Consider the following 27,444-nt stretch of genomic DNA (forward strand, 5'->3'; position numbering starts at 1 on the left):
CATACCAAAATCAGAACAAATGAGAGGTCCTACAAAGAAGAAAAACAATTAAACCTTCCATTTCAATTAACAAGTCAGAAGACGGAAAAAATAGCGGACCGCGATATCATAAGCCTTAATAAAACCGGGTTGCCAGGAAAACTCTTGAAAACCTACATTACTATTAAAAGAAATAGAAAAATCAGCTCGACTCGGCCTGAGGCTCGGCGTCATCGGCAACACCTTCCTTAGCTCAAGCCACATCAATTCCTGAAGTTCCCCTTGAAGTCCCAGCGGCACTCCCTTCTTCAGTCGAATCAACAAGCCAGCTGCCTTCGACCCTCATATAGGGCTTGCAAGGCTGCAGGTCTAGGCCAGGAAAAAAAAAATTCGAACATAGAGTAGGGCTTCCTCGTAGCCCTCCAAATAATCGACTGCAACCTCCAACATCTGAGCCCTGTCAACTTCTACCTTTAGTTGGGTATCCTGGAGTGCTGCTTTCAAATGGGAAACCTGTGCCCTCGAATCTGAAGCTCTGCCCTGGCATCCCTGCGCTAGCGGCCGAGTCGATTTATGACCTCATGACAACGAACCAACGATGCCTCCATCTCTTTCAAGCACTGACTCAAGCCGACCATCACCCTGGTGACTTCATCCCCCACCTCGCTTTCTGCCATCTCTTGAACGCGTGTTATCTCATCTCTATGTGACCGTTTGATAGCAACCATCTCTGTTTGGAACCTGAACTCCAACGCATGGCATTCTGCCAATACCCCAAGAGCCCTATCCTCCACTTGGCGGTACGTCACTTGTTGGTCCCCTAAAGTAAAAGGGTCATACATGCTTGCAGAAGGTGCACCAGCAGATTTCTCAACCCTTCCGGCATCCCTCGAGCGTTTCCCAACCAACGACCTCCTCTCATCGATAGCAAGCCCCTTGGGATGTAACACTAAAATGACACCAGAAGTAGTTGAAAGAATTGGTGCGACGGTAAAAGATACAAGATCAATAACCAAGAAAGTGACATCTACCTCACCGGATCCACTAAAGGCCTTTCTCGTGCCCTTAAAGATAGCCTTTAGCATTTCCCTACTAAGATGGGGAGCCATCTCGCCTCAAGTAACAATCAGAAGGAAAGGACTTAGGAAAGAAACGCGCCTTCGAAGCAAGAAGGAAGAAGTAGCGATGGAAAACCCAGAGGGGGATACACCATTTATACTGTCCCCATACGGCTCGTCTAGAAGAAAGCCAAGCGCCATCAGGCGCTTAGTAACCGCTAGGGCATGCCACTTGTCGCGCATTCAATCTCTCAAGGGAAATCATGAGCCATCGCTCGTACCTACAACACTGTGTCTCCCAAGCATGACACTCCATGTAATACCCAGTATTAAATATTAAGAGAATTTTTGGAAATTATGGGATCAAAATGGAATTTACAATAGTTTCGGGCTTAAGTGCAATATTCAAAACTTAAACAAAAGACGAATGACTAAGTTAGGATGAGCCAATTAAGGTGAAATGGCACAATTGGGCGATATTTGATAAAAATCAAGAGATTCCGAAGAGTTGAAGTCAAAAGCACACAATTAGGAGCGTCCGGGCAAAAGTGCAGATTTTGTAAACTGCCCGAGGGAGGCCGAGATGGCAAGTTTTTCAGAAATTCCAAAGGGAAATGGAAAATACAGAACTTGAGGGCCATTGTGGAAGTATTAGAAAGTCTAGGGGTATCTAAGAAAGGGAGGAAATTCAATTAAAAGAAAGCTGGGGGCTAAAATGCAATTTTTGCAAAATTTCTTAGTGTGAAACCGACCGGCCTCCTGTGGCCGCCGGCAGTCGCTTCTGGGGCATCGAGCAGGTCACCCGGAGGCTCTAGGCTAGCCTCCAGACGATGATGAGCTCGATGGGAGCTTCCATTGGCCGGAAAAGGGTTGGATTTGATCGGAAATGATGGCCAAAAAGATTTCCGATTTGGACGAATCTTTCAAGGGTTATAGCTCTCGATTTTGTGTTTCTCGATTGGTTTAGAGGTTAGATCTGGGCTTAAGGGATAAGGGCGAGCAAGATAGAGTGGTGAATCGGGTAAAAATCGAGTATAAAAAGGGGTTCCCGGCCGAGGGTTTCAAAAACAAAAATGGCCAAAATTTCTTGTGTTTTTGCTTGAATCGAGCTTTAGGGATAAGGGGTTTTTGTTCCTTAGGTCGAGAGGGTCATTTCTAGAGCATTTGGAGTCGATTGGTGTAGGATAAGTGGGTCATTTTGGAGTTGGCCGGAAAATCAGGCTTGTCGATGCCGTGACCTGCAACTGGGTTTTAAACCCACCTTCGGCCACTTTTTCCGATGAGTAAAGGTCCATTGGGGTCGCCTTGAAGAGATATACAAGATCCTGTAGAAATTTGGAGCGTTGGAGGTCGCCGGAGCCGAAGAAGAAGGCCGGAGAAAAAGACTGTGCAACGGCGCGTGGCTCCCACTCGCAGGACCTCGGGGTGGCGCGTGAGGTAGGGTTTTTCTGTGTTTTTAATTTCAGAATTTAGGTAGAATTATTTTAGGAATTATCATGGAAAAATATTTTGTAAAAGTTGATGTTAGGTATTTTTAATGAATTTTTGAAGGTATAAATGCTTGAAAAATAAATAAAAATAGAGAAAATTGTAGAAAAATAGAAACGTTGATTCCAAAGGTCTTGAATGGTGAAATAGGAGTCAATTGGGTCGTTGGAAAAAGGATTACGCGATTTTCAAGGTATGGCACATTTTTCGAGGCAAAATCTGGACTTTTCCGAATTGAGGTGAGTGGTTTGATTCTAGCTTTACCTTGTCTTGGAAGTGTTTTTAAATGCTTGTGGTGAGTTCTAGCGAGCGATTTCGCCCTCCTAGACTTAGATTGTTTTACCAGGCTTTTACTTATGTACACTGTGTCGACATTCGCTGCATTGCATTAACTGATTTACTTTAAAATGTTGGTGCATGGCGTGTGAATTTTCATATCGTTTGGGGTCAAGTTTCTTTGCATTGTTGGGTTCATACGGGGCGGGACGAGGTCTTCTTGGGAATGGGACACGGTTAGTCCTGGTGATCGGGTGACACGGTAGGGCATCCGGGACTGGTAACCGAATGACACGGTAGGGCACCCAGGGATTAAGTATGTCAGGGAAATTTCTCAAGTTTGACGTGACATGCATGTTGTCGTTTAGTATGCCATGCTCATGTGTCTTTCATGCATTATATAAACTGTCTCATGCCTTCACTTAGATGTTTCATCATCTAACTTGGGTTATGCCCCTGGAACATTCAACGTTCCAGTTAGGGACAACTGCGAGGTCAAGGACGAGGCCGGAGAGCCAATAGTGTTTATGTGATAGTCGTTGTATGAACAATCGTACCTCGGTGTTGTAAACATTTTGTAATGATGTTATATGTATGTTGGTAGGAAACATCTTGTGTGTAACACGTGGTAGGCCACGTTATTTTGATGGTTAAGTATTCCGCTGTATTTATAATGTCTCGTTTAGTTATGATTTTGTTATTGTTAACTAAACAAGTAAGACTGGAACTCTCGGGATATATATATATCTGCATGTGAAAATTGTTCTTGAAATCACCGCGGGTGCCGGCTGTAGTTTTGGTGACAAGTGTTTCATCTGCATGTGAAGATTGTGCTCTCAGGCGCCGCGAGTGACGGACTCGAAAAAAAAAAAAACCAGGAATTTCCTTATAGTGACACGCCTGTATAGGGTGGGGTGTTACACTCCATACCCCGAAGTTCCATGTGTTGTATGTTAGAACATTGGGCCGACCATAACCAGAGCATTACTCCCAAAAGCCTATTCAATCCTCGACGAGGGTAGCTCTGTCTTTTCCTCTACCTTTCGAGTTTGGGTAGCAAAAACTAAGTGCGAGCTCTGCTATGACCCAAGTACGTCCCAACAACAGCTCAAAACTATGCCTATACACATTCAAGATAAATCAGTTAGCCACCACACCCAGATATCACCTCGGGCCCTCTCGAGCATAACGCCTCTAATCTCAAAACCATACGCACCACGCGCGCCATGAATCAAAGCATAAAGAGAAATGCTTCGTCACAGAAAGCTAAGCGGGCTCTAGATGCCTTTAGAACCAACATCTATTCAAGTGAGATCGTGCGTCAACTCGGCCATCCATCTCAGCCAGGTCCTAATGACAATCCAACTCTCCAAAACTAGTGTATGCAACAAATTACCCAGACCTCCATTCTCTAGCTCGAATGCTCGTTTCTCAAGCATCCGATTCGGGCGTTGTGGACCTTCCAGGCCCAATCTTGGCCCATCTCCCGGTCCAATCAGGCCCCTCCCTCATGTCCCATCTCTCGACCCAATCAAGCTCATTCCTCATGACCTAATCTCGGCCAGTATCTCAGCCCCATCTTGGCCCTGCGCCAGCCTATAACAACTTTATTGCAACCTATATTGGGTATCCGCGCACCCGCTCCAGATCTCATCCTTATTAATGATGAATCTCATCCACATTAATGAGGGTCCCGTCGACACCATGCCACGGCTTGGGAACCTCCACCGGAGTCGAATACTCAGTCCCATCACTTGCAAACGCACGACGCATGCATGAGCACGTCTCCTTCTCCTATATCAACCATCTCTCTTCATTGCCACTCTTTTACCCTCTTACTCACTCAAGAGTTATAGTGCTTGCAGGTGCCAACCACCCCCCAGACAGACCAGTCGTCAGAGCCCACTCCCTGCCGTTGCGATCCCATCTTCGACCGCTCCCTTTGGTTAAGAAGGAACAATTACCAACTTCAAATTATATTTTAAACCCAAAAAATTCTATAATATTTTCCCCCTAATTCCCTTCTATTTAGAAACTCAATAAATTAAATATTTTCCATTAAATTTCTTAAGTTTGCAAATCATTAATAAATCATAAATAAATTATTTTTCAAAACTTACCTCTTAATTCAACCACGATGATCCTCCTCAATTGTCCCAATCAAAGCTCTCAATCCCCCGGGTTGCTAATTAATCATCAAGGAACCATTTTAACCACAAAAATAAATTTTTATTCTTCTCCAAAATATTGGGATGTTACACCATAACCATTCTTCCTTGCACTTAAACCCTGACCCTTTTAGTCTCATTAGGTTTAATGGTAAGGTCAACTCCCTTTGTAATAGCATACTTAGACACAACCTCTCTAAACTCATCCATACTACAAAAATCATACCCAACTCTTAGTAAGGAATTTCAGTGTTTGGATCATAATGAAGATTTCTATCTCTGCATCAACTTCCTTCACTAGACTCAACCTCATCTTCAAAGTCTCCCTCAGTACCCCTTTTGCTATCAAGATTAGAGTTATTCTCATAAAGTTCACCACCCCCAATTACACCGCTACATATAGTGTTCACAACAAGTTCCCCTTGGAACCCCACACAAATACCTGCTTCATTTAATGATACATCCCATTCCTTTGCATATCTAGTACTCATTTTGTAATCCTTCATCCTCTCTTTAACTGTCCTTAACTCATTATCAACCTCACTGTTAACCCGACAAACCTTTACATCATTATCTTGTAGTCCATCATTATTTTCTTCTTATGAGTTAGTCTTTTCCTTACTATTGTCCCTATTACTATCAGCATTACTTTCCCCAGTGCTTTTCTCTAACCCCTCAAAACTAGATTCTTACGCCCTACTGATAAGTGGCTTAAACATGTTGAATTCTATCATATATTCAATCTATTCCCATTAAATAAATATGCTAAATTGTCATTTATACATGTTTTGTAGGGATTATCCATATTTGAGGTGAGGTATTCGGATATAAGGCAAAAACGAAGGCATATTCAGATACCTGGGGAGGTTATCCGAATACAAGAGACACATTTGGATACCAAAGCCCACATCCATATACAAGACCCATTCAATGAAAGATATCCAAATAGCCTGAGCTAGCTATTCGGATGCATCCCTATTTTAAGGCCATTTCAAAGAATTCACAAGAAGAACATGGTAACACCTGATAGTAAATTCTCACCAAATGATGGGCCGTTTGCGAAAAATGATCCTATAAATACACATCGTTGTTGATTGGAGGGGATATTATTTTTTTGGAGAAATCAAATTTGAGGGTTTTCATCAATATAGAGATAGGAGTAAACAAGAGTTCATATTCTATCGTTTCAGTGTGATCTTCTTACTTATGTTATGTTATTTCATTGTTCTATTAATTATGTTCGTATTTCTATCCTTTATTTCCAGTTATTTAGAGTTTGTGTTTACGATCCAATGCAATATATATACTACTTCAGTTACTGTATCTCTTCATTTTCAATTAAATTATGTTATTTTATCTCCTATGTTTACTTTTACAAATTACAATCCATGTTTTTTTTTTTTTTTTGATTAATCATCCAAGTAACATTTGAAGATGTGTGGCTAAATCCATACTTAGGCTAAGGCAATGATAGTGTCCAATGCCACTGATTTTCCAAGAAAGCCAAACTTCAAATGTGTAAACAGAAGTCTAATTTAAATTGAGTAGTGTTTGTATGTTGAATGTTTGGGCATGGATTGGAGCGTAACCTCAACTTGGAGTCTTCATATCATGTATGGAGGTTACTAGAACTAAAAATGCTATCATATCCAAACTCAAATGAGCAATCTGTATTCATATATTTTGCATGTTAATCACATTTCAATTTATGGTAATTGCTTAACTTAGAATCTCTCATATCATGTATGGAGATTACTAGACCAAAAATTATCATTATCTTGAAATGTATCTAATGGAAAAACCTCAAGCTTAGTTCAGACCTTTGTTACCATTTTTTTTTATCTATTTGGGAAATAATTGGATTGGCACTGAAATTGTCTTGACCTAAGATTACTTATATTCAGTATCAGTTTAATTCATTTATTGAATTTAGATTATTCCAACATATTTTGCTCAACCCAAGTGTTCTGGTACGTTCATTTTCTTCCATAAACAATCTCCTAGTGAATCGACATGGACTTATCCAGAAAATTAAATTGTGCTACACATACACTTGTACACTGGTGAGTATAAACGCTTTACTCCTGTTTTGATGAATAAGTTTGCAAGGTGAGTAGTACAGCACCTACTACCCTTAGTTGTTAAAGGGTTAACCTCATTTTCTATATACTAAACATATACATTCACAATATCACCATCTGTAGTTGTCACACAAAAGTCTATCACACCTTGATTTCCCTCATTCAAAGTGTAATGCTAGACATCACCACCTATAATCCACCCATAGTAAATGGTCAAGTGGTTGGTGTAACCCAACTCTCTGACATGAGTTTGCAATTCAAAAAATGACAGTTTTCTGGGTTTATAGTGTCTACATTTTGAAAGGCACCAACATATCTCTTCACCCCATAATCAATTATAAGAGTACCCCTATGGTTCCACCTTAACCTCACCACCTTTTTAGCCATGTGCAATCACTTTCCAAATGTTCAAATAATATAATAAACAAAAATAAATTCAATCAGGACCAGCAACACACTAAACAAAACCTAATAAATTATTACCCAAAACCATAAATAAACCCTAACCAACATCAAAACTAATGTATAACAAAAACCCCAAAAGAAATTCAAATCTGCAATAAACAAAGAAGAACTTGGTTTTCTTTTTATGAAACAGAGAGATACACATGGAGAGAAAAAATTATAACACAATCAATTTAGCGGTGCTGGTTTTCTTTTCAACTGCGTTTGTTTTCTCTTCATTGATGCTGGTTTTCAAGTTAAAACAAAACAATACAAGATTTACCAAAAATAAGACCAATAAATAGAGAAAAAAGAGAAAAAAAAAACAACATAAATCATGCCTCTTTAAGTTGAATCGAGAATGACATTGAGAAATCACAAATTGACGGTGGTACTAAGTAATCGAGAATCCACAACAGTAAGTGGTATTGAGTAATCGAGAATCGACTACAGCAAGGTAGCAATGATTTTCTTGCATGGAAATGGTGACATTCAACAATCGAAGTTGAAAATTGACAATGGCATCGAACATCGAGCACTAAGCAATCAAAGTTGTGAATTGACAGCGACATCGAGCACTTAGAACCGAGCAATTTGGTAGTATTTGAGCAATCCGAGTTGTGAATCGATGGTGGCACTAGGCATTGAACAACCTGGCTATAAAAGGGATCAATAATAAGGGGATGGTCAGAGAGAATGGGAGTAATTGTAAGCTGCAATGGGGAACAATTATAAGGGCTCGCGAAAGGTATCCTCACCAACGGATAGAAACAATGTGTGTGATTGGACGGGAATGATGTTAAGGGTTTCGATGAGCAATCAGAGTTATAAATAGTGTTTAATTTCATGATAAATTATTTAGCATTTCGGTTACATCAGAGCGCGTGTAACTCATGCGTAACATGTTGCTAGATGAAGTGTGTGATTGCTTTGAAATTGAGTTCAAAGGCATAATAGATTCACTTTAAAGTTGGGGGCAAACAGCTAAAATGGCAAAGTCAGTGGGCATTTTTGTGGGTTAGATTTCAATATTTTTGCAATTTATTTGGTGGATTTTTGCTTTAGATGGTTCTGACTTTTGACAGGCAAAACCAATCATGGGTTCCTATGACCAAAGCTTTTCAATATTTCTAATTTTTATTTTATTAATTATAAAAGGTAAGTTTAATATTAACATTATTAATAATAAGAGGGTGTTATGACAATTTGAGTAAAAGTATAAGAATTAATTTAATAAAAAATAAACTACAAGGGTGGTTGAGCAAAAGGCAAAGATGCGGGTGTGTACGGCGATTTACCAAATTAAAATAAGGAAAAAAAAAAAAAAAGAATATGGCGAGAAAGAGGTGGTTTGAATGACGATCTTTCGTGCTTGGGTGCAAAGGTGAAATCCCTCACCTTTAAGTGTGACTATTCTTATTTTCCCTCTTGGGGGTGAGAGCGGACCGACCTATCCAGAAAGAATAGAGATGATAGGCAACCGGCGATGGAGTCCGCATCAAAAGCTGGATTTCCAATTGGAACCCAGTCAGTTTTGTATTCGGAGCTTCACAAACTTCTCTGTCTGTCGTCAATATCAGTACTCTCCACCCGTTTTCAAAAATCCTGGTATTTTCAGGGTTCGACGTTCTAGTCGCTACAATAAAATTTATTGCTATAACTCCGATGATAACAGAAATAAACAACCGGAAAGAACTGGAATCCAGATTTACCGCGATATTGAGAGGTCAGTGCAATATTTTTCGCTTTTCGTTTTTGTTTTATCTGTTAGTCTTAAATTGAGACTCCTTGAATGTTTCCCGATACCTTTCAATAGTTAGATGGCCCTTTTAGTAAAGATTTTCCTGAGATCGTCTGTAATTATTCCGTTAGTGTAGTGGAATTTATGCTATTCCTCCTAGTTTTTCCTCTTTCTGAAACAGTCAGTCACACAAACAGAGTCTTGCACGTACCTTATGTTATGTTGACGAATTGTGAACTTTGCTTCATTTGCGCGAGGCAACTTAAACGTGGTCGCGTTAAAAAGAATTGTTGTTGTGAATGCCATACATGGTCCTTTCCCCGTCTAATTTATGTTCTTCACTTGCTCTTGCTGTAATTTATCCATCTTTATGCAAGCTGGTAATGAATAATAGAATTTCACTTATTTAGTCTTTAACTTTATTTAAAAGAGAAATGTAACTGAATTTACAATACATTAAGGGAACTAATTTATCTAGAACTCATGACATTAGTTTCAATGAATTTTTGTTGGTTGTCATCTAGTTGATGCAACCTTTCTCCTTTATCTGGGCTTGGAATTGACTATAAATAGGAGGAATATCTTATAAAGAATATAAGGAAAACTTGGTGGGAAACCCTTTAACATGACATAGAATGTAATGGATATGATCACGGATAGAGATGGTTTAGGTCTAGAATTCTTGTAGTTGACCCAGTGTAGTAAATGAGGGGTGATTAAGGAGAGATGAAATGAGTATTATTCAGTTATTCAATGAATGTGGAAAAACGAAATGTTATGTTGGGGCATCTTACTCTAAAGAATATAGGAATTACATTTTGAAAAATAAAAGGAATGTTAGAAGCTTAATGAAACGAATGTACTTCAATATTTTCATTGATTCGAGAGATGCACTATATATACACACAACCCCCTAAAAATTCTTCTAAAATACAGGAATAGATTACAACAATTTAGATAACAACGTATTCCATATTAGAATTCATTTGAACTAGGACTTCCTTATTTGGTTTTGGAACAGTTTTATCCTTTTTTTCCTTTCTCTTCTTAGCTTGAACTTTTCCAATCTTTTCTCATATTAATTATGATGACTCCGTCGTTGAAGACCCCGACCAAGGAAAATAAGGGAGAAGTGTCAAAAAGAAAGGGTACCTGTTGGAGTCATGAAGGAAAACACCACAATCATCTTATAACTGACATCAAGGTTATGTATACAAAACTGAACATCAAGTACTGTCATATACAATGGGATCATACACTCATAACATCTCAAAAGAAAATAACACATGGCCCTCAAAAGAACAAAACATCTACTCAGAGGCACCATGCCAATATCCCCTATGGACCTTCTAACTACAACTGCTTTGTACATGTCTAAACACTAGACTCCATATTGTTAGGCTCCCCCTTCTTCTTTAGATTTGCCTCTACTTGGAATGATGCAAGCACAAATGAGCCACAAGGCCCAATAAGCATAATAGAATAACAGGTAACAAGCCCAATAAGCATAATAGAATAACAGGTAACAAGAATACCAAGGACTGAATCATAGATGATAACAAGTATCCCCGCTCACACATTTACGGAAGAGAGTAACCAAGTCATATGCACCATGACCATGCTACGACATGCACCCACGATATGCTAGAATTAAGCCACAAATGAACATGTATAAAGAATAAGGTGCATGTCCCCACAAGCTTTGTTAAACCACAACCATTTCAAGGGATCGAAGTCCCACATGAGTCTGGCATTACAGCTTACTCGAGCTTCCAGCTTAGCATCGTAAAGGATATATCCCAGCGAATCCTATCCGTAGTGCACGTCAAATATCACATGTTTTCCCAAAACCATGCCATGTATAAGCATAAACATCATGTCCCATAGAACCCATGCATAGGGCCACTTATAAACCACATGCACAGTGCCAAACATAATCTTATAATCATGTTTAAAATGCATAGGATACACTCAAGGATAGGGAAACATGACTTAAGAGGAAGAAAAAAGGCATTTAAGTTTGTAGGAAGTGTTCAGGCCGAAAACTGAAGCAACCGACCGACAGATTCATAGGCAACTGTTGATAGATTGTCCTAAATCAGTTGACAGATAGATCCATAAAACCCCCAGAACCTTTGCTTCTCACACTCGAAACCATGGCAAAAGGGATTGAAACCTTGCCAAGTCATCATCCTAGCGAAAGAGGCATCATTCCCAAGAAAAGTAGGGAGAATAAGTCCCATTGAAAGCGTTTACAAGGAGGTTAACCAAGCGGAAGGAAGTAAATTACAATCATGTAGCTACTTTGCAACTCAAAACCGAGGGTTTTCATAAAATCATTTCAAAGACTGAAATTCAAGTCTTAGCTTCCTTCTTAATCAAGTCCTAGTCCTTCTTTACCTTCAACCTAGCTTATAGGCTGCCATACAAGGAGGATTACATCTCTTTTTAGCCACAAAACAGAGGAAAATAGAGTTTTTAAGCTAAGGATGGCTGGAAATTGAGTTCCTACTATTTAATTTCCTTCCTTGAAAACCCTAGCAACCACAAGAAGAAGAGAAATGGAAGAGAGAAGAACCCTAGAAACTGGAGAGCTTCCCCTGAGTTTCCACCGCCTCAAACTTGCACCACTTCTAGCTTTTTCCCTATATATATATATATATATAGCATTTTGTCTTATTTTTAAATCCCCCATTTCCAGCCCACTTGGCATATTAATTACCTTTATTTATCACTTAACTGTAAATTTGAGGGCATTTACTTTTGCATTTCGGCAACCCCTCCTCAGCCCACCAATTTTGACTTGATTCCTTCCCTTGACCTAACTTTTCCACCCCCTTTGCTTGTTCTTCTTTGACTTGTCAAACCCATTCCCTTTGACTTCCTTAATTCCTCTTTAGTCCTTTAAGCCTCATCTTGCACATATCAAATAATTCGCCAAGTTATTTCTCAGATGATGAGAAATTCCCAGAATAATATTGTCTAAGTAGCTATAACATACTAACGGGACGTTACACTAATCTCATCTCCTTATCTCCTTATCTACCCCATTTACAGCTTAAAATTATTTTTCCTTTTTCTTTATCTTCTCCTACACTCCTTCTCAAACTGGTGAATAGATATCCATCATTCCTAGTTTACCTCGAATGGATTCAAATCCTTGCTTTTGCATTGCCTTTGTAAGAATATTTGCCTCTTGAAACTCAATAGGAATATAAGTAAGACTTATATCTCCTCTATCAATCTCTTGCTTGACAAAATATTAGTAAATAGATATCCTACAAGCAGCCAATCAATTGGAGGTAATTCTAAAGCTGCAAACCAAGTAGTTCAGAGAGGGACCTTAATTCCTAAGGTCACCTTACCAAGTCCATTCCCAGTTAAGCCTCTATCAATGGAGCAAAAAAGGCAACTTGGGTTGTGCTTTAGATGTTGTGGCCCTAGTCATCAATATAAGAGGCAAGTTGCAAATGGAGGGATTAGAAGAAGTAGATGAAGTTGTTGCTGAAGAAATGGAAAATGTAAAGGAAGGGATAGCAGGGGAGGAAGATGGAGAAATCTCCCTACATGCCTTGCAAGGCTGTCCACTGGGTAAGATAATTAAGGTGAAGGGGAATTATGGTGTTAGATCCTAAGATTTGATTGAGGCTATTTAGGGTAGAATTCGAGAATTGAGAGAGAATGGGAGGGAGAGTTAGATTGAAGAGGGAGAATAACAAGAAGAGGGGGAGAATAGAGGGTTTGAGAGAGAGAGAGAGAATAGAAAGTTGGGGGGAAATGGTTCCATTATCATTCACATAACTAATTCTTTAAGTTACAACCTATTTATACGCTTTTCCTTTCAATTATAATGTCTAACTGAAAAGGTACAATCAATTACAACACTAATTGAAGGGTACAACACAACGTATGTATTAATAGCGTAATGACTAGGATACCCCTGGGTTGTGACAATCCCCCTTCCTTAAGAGAGTTCTTGTCCCTAAGAGCTAGCAACGACCGGCAACAATTTAACCAATCCTTGCTTTTATTGTCTCATTTATCCTTCTCTCTTTCTTTCTTTCTTCTTTGCTTTTCCTCATTGAGGAGTTGAAGTGTAGCAGTGTTCGCAGCCTTTGAATGTTCTTCCTCTGCCTTAGTCCTTTCTTCAAATTCAACAACTTGTTTAGAGTACAACTGACTTTTGAGCCCTTTTCTATAATAATTTTTGCAACTTCTTCCTAGTGATCACCTTGCACTCACAGTTTTCTTCTTGGAGAACAACCTCTTTTTCTTCTTTTTCTTCGTCTAATCCTTCCATGTTCAGTAATAGTCTTTTGCATTGGTGGCCTAAACGAAATTTCTCTTCGTATTTATAGTACAATCTTAGCTACTTCCTCTACTGTAGCATCGAATTTTTGACTGCATTAAGATTAGTGTAAACTTGGGGATTTCCTTGGTTCATTCCTATTGTTGTAGTCCCAGGATTGCCTTCCAATTGCTTGTTGGTGGGAGGGTTATTTCTCAGTAGGATTTCATGCTTTTTGAAGATTGTTGCTAGAGCAAACTCTTGTAACCTTGCTTTCTTAGCAACATGCTTTATAGTGATAGGGTGCATCATCTTCACCACGGGCCATAGCTCCTTTGTCATTCCACTAATGAAACTCGATACAAAATAGGATTCGGTTAATGTTGGATGGGAATTAAGCACGAGTGACTTTAATTCCTCAAACTAACTTGATATTCCATAACCAATCTCTCTTGTTTCAACTTGTTAAACTCTTTAACCACATCTGCTATTGATTGTTCTCCAAATTGCTCACAGAAATTTTCCTCAAGCTCCTGCCAGCTACATACATTCCTCATTTGACTCCATCCTTGAAACCAGGTGTTAGCTATGCCATTGAGATATGTTGTTGCCAGGTTTACCTTCTGGTTTTCTGCCCCTTGATAATAGTGAAAGAACATCTACACCTTCTAATCCACCATCTAGGCTTATCTGCTTCAAAAATTGGAATCTCCAATCTAGGCATAGGAGTATGATGGGGGGTAGTATAAGGGCCTCTCACCTGCATGTAGATTAGGGTCTTGTGATGGAATTCTAGCCCCTACAGTGGCTCTTGGGGGGAAATCCATCGGCAAGCTCGTTTGGGGCCTCCTAGAAAACAGATCAAGGACACTATTGATTCTTTGATTTTCATTGGCGATGTCTAGATGAATTTTGGAGAATTCCTCCTCCTTCCATTGAATTAAGCCCTGCACCACCTCCCTAGTCGCAACACTCTCAGCCTTGCCATGACTCACCTCTTCTTGAATTTGGCGTAGCCTGAGTTCCATAGTTTTGAGCCTGACTTCTAATTGCTTCAGTCTTGCCCCTTCCACCATACCTCAACCTGTATACTTTGTATTCACCTTTGACCCACACTGAATTACCACCTCCCAATTCGCAATTGATCGCTAATTAAGTCGACAATTGTTGGGATCAACAATTCACAATTCAGATCTGATTGTTGTGGATTGATGCAACTGTTTGCTAGGATCTGTACTTTCTCCGATCTAATCGCAATCTTTATGATCCATGATCACTTATTTGCTTCCAATTGCACCTTCTCACTCACTTGGATCTTACTCCTATGGCTGAGGATCACCTGCTTTGCGTCGTCTTCAAGGGATCAACTACTCTACTCAGTTACAATGTCTTCAAGTCGGATCAAAATTACTGCTAGGAGTCGCCTATCAACAGTCGCGACTCAAACGGCTTTGATGCTCTAAATCGCTAGAATTAAGGATGAAAATCGCCACTGCTTACCTCGCTGCGATTGATCACTGCAACCATCATTGATTGATCATCACAACAATTGCTTGGTCAGCCTAATCTACAGCCGATGAACGATCGGCTCTGATACCAATTATCAGATCCTAAGATTTGACAAAAGCTATATAGGGTAGAATTCGAGAATTGAGAGAGAATGGGAGGGAGAGTTAGGTTGAAGAGGGAACAAGAAGAGAGGGAGGACAGAGGGTTCGAGAGAGAAAGAGAGAGAGAACATAAAGTTAGAGGGAAAAGATTCAATTATCATTCACATAACTAATTCTCTAGGTTATAGCCTATTTATAGGCTCTTCCTTTCGATTGTAATGTCTAACTGAAAAGTTATACTCGATTACAACACTAATTGAAGGGTATGACATAGCTTATGTATTAATAACATAACGACTAGGATATCCCTAGGGTCGTGACATATGGGAAGAGGAGATTGATGATTTTAATAGATAGTGGCAACACTCGCAGCTTCTTGGATGAAGCCATTGCCATTGAACTGCAATGCCCCACATTGGCCACATTTCCCTTATTAGTTACGGTGGCTAATGTTAACAAGATGTTTAGTAGATTTAAATGTCAAAATTTTAAATGGAAGATGCAAGGGAAGGAGTTCACAGTAGACCTCAGAATTCTGAAATTGGGAGGGTGTGATATAGTCTTTGGGGTAGATTGGATGAGAACAATCAGCCCTCTAGTGTTTGATTTCAACAAACTATAGGTAACATTTGAATGTTTGGGATTTTGAATGATATTTTGTTGTAGACAATGAAGGAGTCTTTGCCCTTCAGGTTTTTAGGTTGGTCTTTGATTGTTTGAACAATTAGGCTCGAGGAAGGTTTCAGACTTTCAGTCTTAAAAATGATGACTAGCATTTTATAATTGTGAATAATTAAATGCAACAATACAAATATGGATGTAAATGGGTCCCCAATTAACCCCATTTACATGTTTTAGTAACTTTTTAAATGAGCCTTGTACTTATATTCCGCAATTATGAATTTTTATCATGTTTTAGTTTCAAATGGGTTAAATGGGGACCCATTTACATCCCCAAACACAACAACAATCATAAGCCTTAGTACCACTAGTTGGGATTGGTTACTTGAAATTCTTGATCTCCAGACATCTCTATCCATTATCATGTACATTTGTCTAGACTTTTGATAAAAGATCTGATGATTTTGATGTTGGCTGTCAGCTACTTAACACAATTCTCCTTTATTTGGGCTTGGGACTAACTGTGAAAAGGAGTAATACATTCAACACTAGAAGGATTGAAGGAAACAACAGAGTAAGTGCAGCAAATTAAGAAAAATGGAAAAAGGCTGTAAGCGATCACTAAGAATACAGCACACCAGTTAAGGGTTGCATTATATGTGCCAAAGATGGCTTTTGATCTGTAAAATTTTTAACATTGCTGTATATTGTTAAGTAGCATTACTGCAGATGTATGGACTTCTAGGAACTTATATGATGAAAGGAATAAATTCCTAAATGCAGATTTAATATTTGATTTCCAAATCCATTTTAAACTAACTTAAAGACCGTGCATAATTTAATTTACTAGCCAAGAACAAATGTTTTCCAGAATTGCAAATGTGGAATATAATTTTCTAAACTGCCCTTTCGTTACTAAATAAAGATCTAAAGACAAAGCCAGCAATGAAAACCTGGGGAAAGCCAGAAAAAATTCATTTGGCTCAAACTAACCATGGATGTGATAGGTTCCTGATGGGCCTTTCTTAAACCTAAAGTAGTAATGTTAATTCACATTTTTATCTTCTCTGAGTTTTCTTTTCTTTAATCTTCTTAATGACAATATTGCCGCCTCTAGTTTTTCACTATTTTATTTGGAACTGACATCATTTAATACTCAAAAGATTATATTTTAGTAATTGATGTCTTAAATCTAATGGAATTACTGTTCCATAATCTTTGTCTTTCTTCATGTTCAAAATGAAAGAATAATGGTTTCTTCATTATTATTTTCAGATTACTTACGGAGAGTGTAAAGCAGTCTCAAGATGCTTGGGGTGGATTAAGAGATTGGAGTGAAGTTGAGGTGTATTTTAGTTTTAACTTTTTCCATCTAGCATTGTACTTTCATTTATGTAAAGCAACCTATTTAGTAATTTTTAGTTTTTATTTTCTATTAGTCATGTCTTTTTTATTTTTTATGTTTGAGCTTTCCATGCTGCAGTCGATTTGAAGATTTCGTTTGGCATCTCTAAACTAATTAATGTGAACTAGGGTTTTGTTAAGGAAGCAAAGCTAGATAATTGACTTGATGAAACATGAATGCCAGAAGACCCAGAACAAGAAAGACTGATTGAAAAAAGAGAAAGGTGTAATGAGGATACTGGGGGATACATAAAGTCATTCTTAAGCTATATAAAGAAGTAATTTTAATTTTTTTTTCCAAGTATATTTGTTTCATTTGTCTTCGTTTCTTTATGAAGTTAAAATTGAGAGTATATTGGAACAATTTGTTACTTTATTGTTTGTGTAAGCAATAAATCTTTACTTTAATTTATTTGCCTGCCTAAAACCCTCCTCATTCTTTATTTTTAATTCCCTCTCATTCTTTCTTCAACCATTCTTCCTTTCCCCACTCTCTTTTCAGTTCACTTTTTGATTCTCCCTTGCTTTATCAACTCTATATATTTCATTATGTTCTTTTTCTACTGCTATCAGCTATCTTATTTCTTCTCTTTCTTTTGTCTTTTCTACCTCTATCTCAAAACAAAGTATTTCTTTTGCCTGTCAAATGCTTTATTGTACTCTCAAAAAGTGCACTCTAAATCAGTTCAGTATGAAAATAAAAGATCCTTTACAAAACATCAATTAAAGTAATATTGAAGGCAAGAAAAGGGGATTGATTTGGCCAAGCTGATATTGGAGTTGCAAGAAGATTATCTTATTTTCTTATGCTTAAGTTATCAAGTACTATTAGGAGTCTCAGTGTAATTGGTCAATATTTTGTAGATTTAAAAGCTATAATTAGGATGTGATTATATCTATGTTATTGTAAATAGGAGATTACCCAATTAGGAAATTTGTTTTCATAGTTAGGTAGGCATCCTATATGTATATATGTATCTACCAATTTAATGAGAATCATTACCATATTTTTCCACATGGTATTAGAGCCTAAGAAACCCCAGGACTCTTTTTTGAGCCTTCATTGCCGATTGCCCTTTTGTTGCTACCAACAACCTACCACCAACAACTTTCATTGTTACCCAGCCTTACCTGCTCCTACAACCATCACTAGCAGCCTTCATTGTCGCGATAGTACCTTATTTATCTTTCTTTTCTTAGCCTTATTGTTTTCTTAGCTCTTCCCATTAACTAGAGATGTCGAGCACCACTGATGAAGTTAGTTTCCATGACACAAGAGAAACACCGGCACCCTTGTTGCTTTAGGCGTTGGGAGAATTGCAACAAATCAATGTTGTCTATTGGTTGGATGGGAGAAATTATCTTAAGTGGTCTAAGTTGATTTGAACCATTTTGAAAGGAAAAGGGAAGATTAGTCATGTTATAGGGACCAGATCAAGGAAGGAAGATCTAGCCTATGCGGCAAGGGATGAAGAAGATTCCATGATCATTACATGGTTGTGGAGTTTGATGGCACCCGAAATCAGTGGCATTGCATGTTTCTATCAACAACAAATGAGGTTTGGGAGTCTATCCAACAAACCTAGTTGAAGGTCAAAGATGTAGCCTAGATCTACGAATTGAAGACCAAAATAGCTGCTGCAAAACAAGGAAACAAAACTGTTATCGAGTATGCCAATTTCCTAAAGGGACTTTGGATTTGGCAAGAGATGGATCATTATCGGGTAGTTGAGATGAAGAACAGTGATGATGCAATCACCTTGAAAGCTTTCATAGACAAAGATTACACCTATGATTTTCTTGCATGTCTCAACGTGGAGTATGATCAAGTGAGGGTTCAAATCCTAGGCAAATATGACTTACCTTCACTTAATGAAGTGATTTCGATTATTCTAGCAGAGGAAAACAGGCGGGGTGTCATGTTGGACTCAAAACTAGTTGAGGCCTCAACAATGGTGGTAAATGGAGGAAGTCATGGGTTTAAGAAGGACCAATTCATTTGAGAATGTGTACTTTCTGCAATAAACCAAGGCATGCTAGGGAGATGTGCTATAAACTACAAGGTAGGCCATTGAGCAAAGAATGGGGAAATAAAGGTGGGCAACAACAGCATTGAAGCCAGGTGCAAGTCAATATGGAAACCCCGCAAGTAGAAGAACAGTCCCATGAACCAAAGGAATTTAACAAGGAGATTGAAAGGCTGCAGTACTTCCTACGTACTCTTGATAAACCCTCATTTTCAAGTACTTGCTCATTGCTACACTCAGGCAAACCTTCAAATTCCCATGCTTTAAATGCCTCTGATATATCCTTTAAAGATTTTTGGATTATTAACTTTGGAACCATTGACCATATGACTCCTTTCTCCTATTTTTTTCACTCATACTCACTTTGTTCTAGCAATCAAAAAATTGCTACAGTTGATGGTTCTTTCACTCCTATTTTTTTCACTCATACTCACTTTGTTCTAGCAATCAAAAAATTGCTACAGTTGATGGTTCTTTGATCATAGTAACTGGAATAGGAGAGACTAAAATTTGTCCTTTCCCGATCTTCAAAAATGTCCTTCATGTGCCTAAACTATCCATCAACCTTCTCTCCGTATCCAAACTATCATGTGATGTCAATTGCAAAGTGATTTTTCTCCCTTCTTGTCGTGTGTTTCAAGAGAAGGACTTGGGACTGATGATTGGACATACTAAGGAACGGGATGGCTTATATTACCTTGAGAAATCTGGAAAAGTACCACTTGGCAGGTGGAAGTAGCCCTTAACAGTGTTCTAAAAATCGGCCTAGGTGGCCCCTAGTCATCGTGATTTTGGCTTAATTGGTCCCCTTATGCGCTGGCCCGGCTAATCGGTGCCGAGTGGCGCCTAATCGGCCACGGCAACCGCTTAGCCGCATGGGCTACCTAGCCCCATGAACCGCCTTGGCCATTTGCTCTCTTTGTTGTGGCGCCTAAGTTGATTTACGATTTTTTCCCCCTTACCCATTCTCTCTCTCGTCTCGCTGTCGCTGCTTGCTCTCTCTGTTACCGTCGCAGCCGACCGTTTCTCGTCACTTTCTCTTTCTGTCTCAGCCTCTCTCGTCACATGCTGCCACCACCGCCTCTTGTGGACAGTGAACTCGTTGTCACCGCCACTTGCTCTCTCTAGTTGCAGCCGCCATCGATGTTGCCATCACCACTTGTAGGAAGATTTGCTCTCTCTTGTTGCCATCGCCGCTTTCCAATAACAAGAAATCCCATAGTCAAGTACCACATAGGTTTTCTCTTACTGTTAGTTTGGATTCTGAAATTTTATTATGGCATAGACGTCTTGGTCATCCTAATTTTTCATACTTGAAACAATTGTACCCTAACTTATCTATGAATAAAGAAAAGTTGGTACTTAAGTGTGATCATTTCATTCTTGCCAAGCAAACCCATAGTACTCATCAACCTAGCCCATATTTTTCTTCTATACCTTTTCATTTGATTCATAGCGATATATGGGGACCGGCTAGAGTACCTAACCTAAATGGTGCAAGATGGTTTATAACCTTCATTAACGACCACACAAGAGTGTGTTGGGTATATCTAATGAAAGAAAAATATGAGGCATGTACAATTTTTCAGAATTTTCATAAACTCATTTTAAATGTCTTTCAGTCCTCTATTTGTATCCTTAGGACTGACAATGGCCGGAAATACTTCTCTCACTCATTCACCCAATATCTTACGACCAATGAGATCTTCCATCAAAGTATTGTCATAGACCAAGGGTATAGCTATAATTAGAAGGTATAATGGCAGAATTGTAATAATCCAGTTGGGGTAATTCAAATGGCGCGTGCATGGGCTGTTTTCCTAACTGTCGCGCCAAGCTATGTAATTCTCCTATAAATACAGATAAGTTGAGGATGGGGAGGCATGTGAGGATTATTCCACAGTTTCCTTTCCCTCTCATTTCTCAATTCACATTTCTCTCGCCCTACTCTTAATCTCTCTCTCAATCTCTCCCTCTAAATTCTTCCCTCCTAAACCATTCCTTCCAGAATTACGGAAGGCAATCCTTCTTTAGAATCCGAGCTTGACAATTGGTATTAGAGCCCGCGACCTGGCAGTAGGGATGGCTAATGGAATGCGAGCAAAGCAGATGGAGGTTAGATTGGATGCGATCGAGTTGGGATTGCGACAACACCAGGAGCAAGTGGATGATAGGTTGGAGACGCTGGAGTTAGGAATTCAGAACGTGCAGGAAGAGATCCACAGAAGTAGATCGGAATACACGGCCGCCTTAGATCGTGCCGTGACCGAAATTCGAGAAGAATTCTTTGGACTCAACCAGCAACTGACGGCAGCTTTGAGCATGTTTTCTTGGCAGCCGAATGTCAGTTTACCAATGGATTTTCCCCCAAGGTCAACGTCGGCACCAATCCTGACTGTACCGGTGAATAGGTTGTGACCTCAGGAACCAACGGAAGTGGGAAAGGGTGCACATCAGAGGTGTTATGGGGGTATCAATTCGGCTCAACCGGGTTTGAGGATGGAAATTCCGGCCTTCGATTGGGACAAACCGAGGTGGTGGATACGCAAATGTGAACTTGTGTTTTATCAACATCGAATCGCAGAAGGTGATAAGATATGTATGGCTGCTTCCTACTTAGATGATGTGGCGGATGCGTGGTTCCAAAATTGGAGTCATGGAAGGTTGGATTTGAGTTGGCCAGAGTTTGTTAACCAATTGTGCAGAAGGTTTGGATAGAAGACCAGATCTGATGTAATTGAGGAGTTTAACAAATTGAAACAGAATGGAACAGTAGAGGAGTACCAAACCAGATTTGAAGAATTGAGGTCCTTACTCTCATTGTCGCAACCTTACCTAGATGAGGAATACTTTGTTTTGAGTTTTATCAGTGGGTTGGAGGAGTTAATTAGACCGACGGTTAAGATGTTGTACCCCACAACAGTGGCACAAGCAGCTGAACAAGCTCGATTACACGAGCTATCGATGGAAACTTTTGCTAGGAGACATAGGTTGTCGTCCAAAAACAGCAGGGAGGATCACACCTACGGGGGGTTATCACAGGGGAAATGATTTCCAAGGGCCGAGAGGAGGACCTACCAGTAAAGTTCCCCAACCTATGACCCAACCAAGAAACCTAACGGTGGACCAAAAGAGACAATTAGGCCTATGTTTCCATTGTGGTGAAAAGTATGGGCAAGGTCACCAGTGTAAGAAACTCCTACTTACTATGGAAGGTTAGGAGGAAGTGGAGGAGGAGGAAGCTGGTGCTGGCGAAAATGAAGAATTGCCTGAGGAAAACGAAGGGGGTGAGATCTCAATGCACGCCTTGCAGGGCCAAGCAGCGAGAAGGGTCATTAAGGTGAAAAAGGGTGGCTCGGAAAAAGAAGATAGTCTTGTTGATAGATAGTGGCAGCACTCATAGTTTCCTAGATGAGACAACAGCCCACAACCTACAGTGTGACCTACAAAGGACTCCCCCTCTGTCAGTCCTAATAGCTGATGGGACCAGAATGGTAAGCCAACTCAGATGTATGGGTTTCAAGTGGCTAATGAGTGAACGAGAATTCTCGGCAAATTTGAGAATACTCAAGTTGGGAGGGTGCCATGTTGTGTTGGGGGTAGACTGGATGAAGACAGTGAGCCCCTTAGTGTTCGATTTTAATACTCTGGAAGTGACCTTTAACTTGGAGGGCCAACAGGTTACTCTACATGGGAGTCAAGAAACGGGGGAGTGTAGGGTTGTCTCAGGGAAACGGATTCAAATGTACCCATTATTGAAGACCTCTTAGACGAATTAACAGGCGCATCCATCTTTTCTAAGCTTGACTTGACCTCCGGATACTACCAAATTCGAATGAACCCGGTCGATTGTCCTAAGACTGCTTTTAAAACCCATCAAGGGCATTATGAATTCTTGGTAATGCCCTTCGGCCTCACCAATGTGCCTGCAACCTTCCAAGCATTGATGAACCACATTTTTGCTCCCTATTTGCGCAAATTCGTTTTGGTTTTTTTCGATGACATCCTCATTTACAGTATTACCTTAGACCAGCATCTATCCCACCTCAAACTAGCATTTCAGATCCTTAGATTCCATAAGCTATATGTGAAAAGGTCTAAATGCTCATTCGCAGAAGGGAAGGTTGAATACTTGGGTCATATCATATCTGGCCAAGGAGTTAATACTGATCCTCACAAAATTGAAGCTATGAAGGCCTGGCCCCAGCCAAAAACCCTGAAGGAACTAAGAGGCTTCCTAGGCCTTACTGGGTATTATAGGCGCTTCATAAAAGGGTATGGTATGGTTAGCAAGCCACTGACCACACTGCTTAAGAAAAATAACTTCGATTGGGGACCGGAAGCAGAGGAAGCGTTTGAATCCCTTAAAGCAGCCATGTCACAAGCCCCAACACTGGCTCTACCCAATTTTTGCAAGGAGTTTATTCTGGAAACGGATGCGTGTTACACCGGTATAGGGGCGGTGCTTAGCCAAGAAGGGCGAACAATGGCCTATCTAAGTCAAACATTGGCCCCAAGACACCAGGGCTTAAGTATATATGACAAGGAGTTGTTGGCAGTTTTAATGGCTGTGGAGAAATGGAGATATTACTTAGAGGGCAAGAAATTCACCATTAAGACAGACCATGAGAGTCTCAAATTCTTAACCCAACAAAGGGTACACAACCAGTTACAAAGAAAGGGAATTACCAAACTCATGGGCTTTGACTTCATCATTTTATACCGCAAGGGAAAGGAAAACAAGGCAGCTGATGCTTTGTCACAGAGAGATGCGCCAGCTGCTTGTCAGGCCATCTCGGCCTTGGTTTCAAATTGGGTGCAAGACATTACCCACAGCTATGACCAGACTCCCTGGATCAAAGAGCTACTTATCAAGCTGTCAGTGCTGGCCACTAATGATCCTAACTACCAATTAAAAGGGGGATTATTGAGGTTCCAAAATAGAGTGGTGATTGGGGAAGACGAATTGTTGAAAAAGAAGATACTTCAGAGCTTGCATGACTCCCCCATCGGTGGACATTCAGGGCTCCATGTGACCTACCGGCAGGTAAGACAACTTTTTTACTGGAAGGGGTTAAAAAGGGATGTAACCAGATTTGTCATGGAATGCACTACTTGTCAACGGTGCAAACATGAACAAATTCCTTATCCAGGCCTCCTTCAACCTTTGGAAATACCTTCACAAGCCTGGGAACTGATTTCAATGGATTTCATTGAAGGCTTACCAAAATCTGAAGGTGCTGACACTCTTTTGGTGGTAGTAGACAAGTTGACTAAATTCAGCTACTTCCTCACGTTGGCTCACCCGTTCATAGCCACTGAAGTCGCAAGGAAACTAATGGATTAAGTATTCAAAATCCATGGGTTGCCTAAGGCGATAGTTTTTGATCGTGATAAGGTATTTACAAGCCAGTTTTGGAAGTCATTATTTCAAGGGCTCGGCATTAAGCTTCATCTTTCTTCTGCTTACCATCCTGAGACAGACGGACAGACTGAAAGAGTCAACCAATGTCTTGAGACTTATCTTAGATGCCTGTGTGTTTCCAAACCAAGAAGTTGGAGTCGATGGGTAGCTCTTGCCCAATGGTGGTATAACACCAACTACCATACCTCACACAAGAGAACTCCTTTCGAAGCTCTGTTTGGGTATCTGCCACCCATCATTCTTGCTGTAATGCACTATTCTCCTCAGGAGACATCCGCCGATCAGTACCTAAAGCATAGACAAGAGGCCCTACTAACTATTAAGCAGGAATTGACCCTAGCAAGTCAACGGATGAAGCAGTTGGTAGATAAGCATCACACAGAGAGACAATTTAAAGGTAAAAAGGTTCCAACAACACCTTTTTCACAAGGGACCAATCTCTAAACTCAGTCCTAAATTCTATGGGCCATTCAAGATCGTGGCAAAGGTAGGTCCTATCGCCTATCGTCTCCAGTTGCCTGAGGGCGTGGGCCTTCATCCAGTGTTCCACGTTTCCCTGCTGAAAAGATCCATTGGACCAGTTGACAGTTCCAGCAGTACACTGTCCCCTTCCCTTGAAGACATCGAGACCAACGCTGAACTAGTGGCAGTGTTGGACAGACGAGTGGTTTACCAGGACTAGGCTCCATTGACTCAAGTATTAGTGCAATGGTCTCACCTCCATCCGGATAACGCCTCATGGGAATATCTCCTTGACCTTCTGCAACGTTTTCCTAGAATGACAAGTCTACTGTAATTTCTTGGGGACAAGAAAGATTTTAAGGGGAGGGAATTGTCATAGACCAAGGGTATAGTTGTAATTAGAAGGTATAATGGCAGAATTGTAATAATCCAGTTGGGGTAATTCAAATGGCACGCGCATGGGCTGTTTTCCTAACTGTCGCGCCAAGCTGTGTAATTCTCCTATAAATATAGATAAGCTGAGGATGGGGAGGCATGTGAGGATTATTCCACAGTACCGAACCATGCCTCTTCAACAAAATGGGATAGCTAAAAGAAAAAATCGCCATTTGCTTGAGGTGGCTAGATTCCTTATGTTCACTAGTTCTATTCCTAACATATAATGGGGGGAGACAGTCCTAATAGCCTCTTATCTAATCAATAGGCTGTCTTCCAAAGTCCTAAAGTACCGAACCCCTTTGCACAACCTAATATCCATTTTTCCCAATGTTCGGATTCTAAACACTCTTCCTCCCAAAGTATTTGGATGTGTGGTATATGTTTATCAAACCATTCCAAATCGAAATAAACTTGAACCAAGGGCATCAAAGTGTATATTCATTGGGTATTCTCCTACCCAAAGAGGGTATAAATGCTTTTGCCCTATATCACAAAAATTCTTAATCTCTTGTGATGTAACTTTTGTGGAGAATGAGTCCTATTACTCAAATACTCCATCACAAATGGAAGACAATCATTGGGATCCTATCGTGTCTATGCCTATTCCATTACCAATCCCTCATTTTATTCCTAATGATAATTCTATTCAAAAGTCTGCAGCTGATCATTCTCAGCCAGCATCTGTTGAGCCTAATTATCCGAATTTATCATCCTCTCAAGAACCCCAAATCCCAGCAGAACCCATGGAAACTGACTTAGGGGAGGACTTGGGCCTGGAAAAGCAAATGAAAGCTTACTTAAGGAGATGTAAACATCCAGCTCCTCAACCTGGCCAATTGTTAGAACCGAGGGAAAGTGCAGCAAATGAAGAAGGAAACAATGCAGTTAACAGTGATTTGAATCTCCCTATTGCTATTAGGAAAGGGGTAAGATCATGTGTGAAGCATCCAATATCAAATTACTTGGCATATTCCAAGTTATCTCCTCAATTCAGGGCTTTCACAACTACTTTAGATGAAACAACTATACCTCGAAATATTCAAGAAGCATTGATCGATCCCAAGTGGAAGGAAGCGATAATGGAGGAAATGAGGGCACTAAAAGACAATCACACATGGGAAATGGTTGATATCTCGAAAAACAAGAAGATTATAGGATGCAAATGGGTATTCACAGTCAAATACAAATCAGATGGGAGTGTGGACAGATATAAGGCAAGGTTGGTTGCCCCAAGGTTTCACTCAAACTTATGGGATAGATTATGAGGAGGCATTTGCACCGGTTGCAAAACTAAATTCAATAAGAGTACTGTTATCTATTGCTGTAAATATGGATTGGGAATTGTTCCAATTTGACATAAAAAATGCGTTCTAAATGGGGAGTTAGAAGAAGAGGTATATATGAGGGTTCCACTCGGATTTGAGAAAGAAGAGGGAAATGGAAAAGTGTGCAAACTACATAGATCTCTCTATGGATTAAAACAGTCTCCAAGGCATGGTTCAAGAAATTCAGCTCTACTCACTAAGTTTGGATATAAACAAGGTGAGGCTGATCATACCCTCTTTATTAAACATGCTGCTAATGGAAAGAAATGTGTTTTGATTGTGTATGTAGATGATATAATTATTACAGGAGATGATACTCTTGAGATTGCAGCCTTGAAACACAAGTTGAAGGATGAATTTGAAGTCAAAGAATTGGGAACAATGAAATACTTCCTTGGAATGGAAGTGGGGCAAGGAGCAAAATCCCAACGAAAATACTCTTGATCTTTTAAAGGAAACATGAATGTTGGGTTGTAAACCTAGATATACTCCCCTAGAAAGAAATTGGAAATATGTGAAAAAAGATGATGATTTATTGGTAGATAAAGAGAGGTATCAAAAGCTAGTTGGAAAGTTGATTTATCTCTCTCTGACCCGACCAGATATAGC

General features: G+C 39.8%; 1 protein-coding gene across 1 annotated transcript in view; it reads left to right on the forward strand.

Moving 5' to 3' along the window:
• Positions 1-8,861: 8,861 nt before the first annotated feature.
• The window catches only part of LOC127798321 (uncharacterized), a 93,846-nt gene continuing 75,263 nt past the window's right edge, over positions 8,862-27,444 (forward strand). The window contains exons 1-2 of the mRNA XM_052331815.1: positions 8,862-9,220; positions 17,030-17,099. Of these exons, the coding sequence (XP_052187775.1) occupies positions 8,964-9,220; positions 17,030-17,099 (327 nt within the window). The 5' untranslated portion in view covers positions 8,862-8,963. The remainder of the gene's footprint in view (positions 9,221-17,029; positions 17,100-27,444) is intronic.

Source organism: Diospyros lotus, chromosome 3, assembly GCF_014633365.1.
Source record: "Diospyros lotus cultivar Yz01 chromosome 3, ASM1463336v1, whole genome shotgun sequence".
Taxonomy (NCBI): domain Eukaryota; kingdom Viridiplantae; phylum Streptophyta; class Magnoliopsida; order Ericales; family Ebenaceae; genus Diospyros; species Diospyros lotus.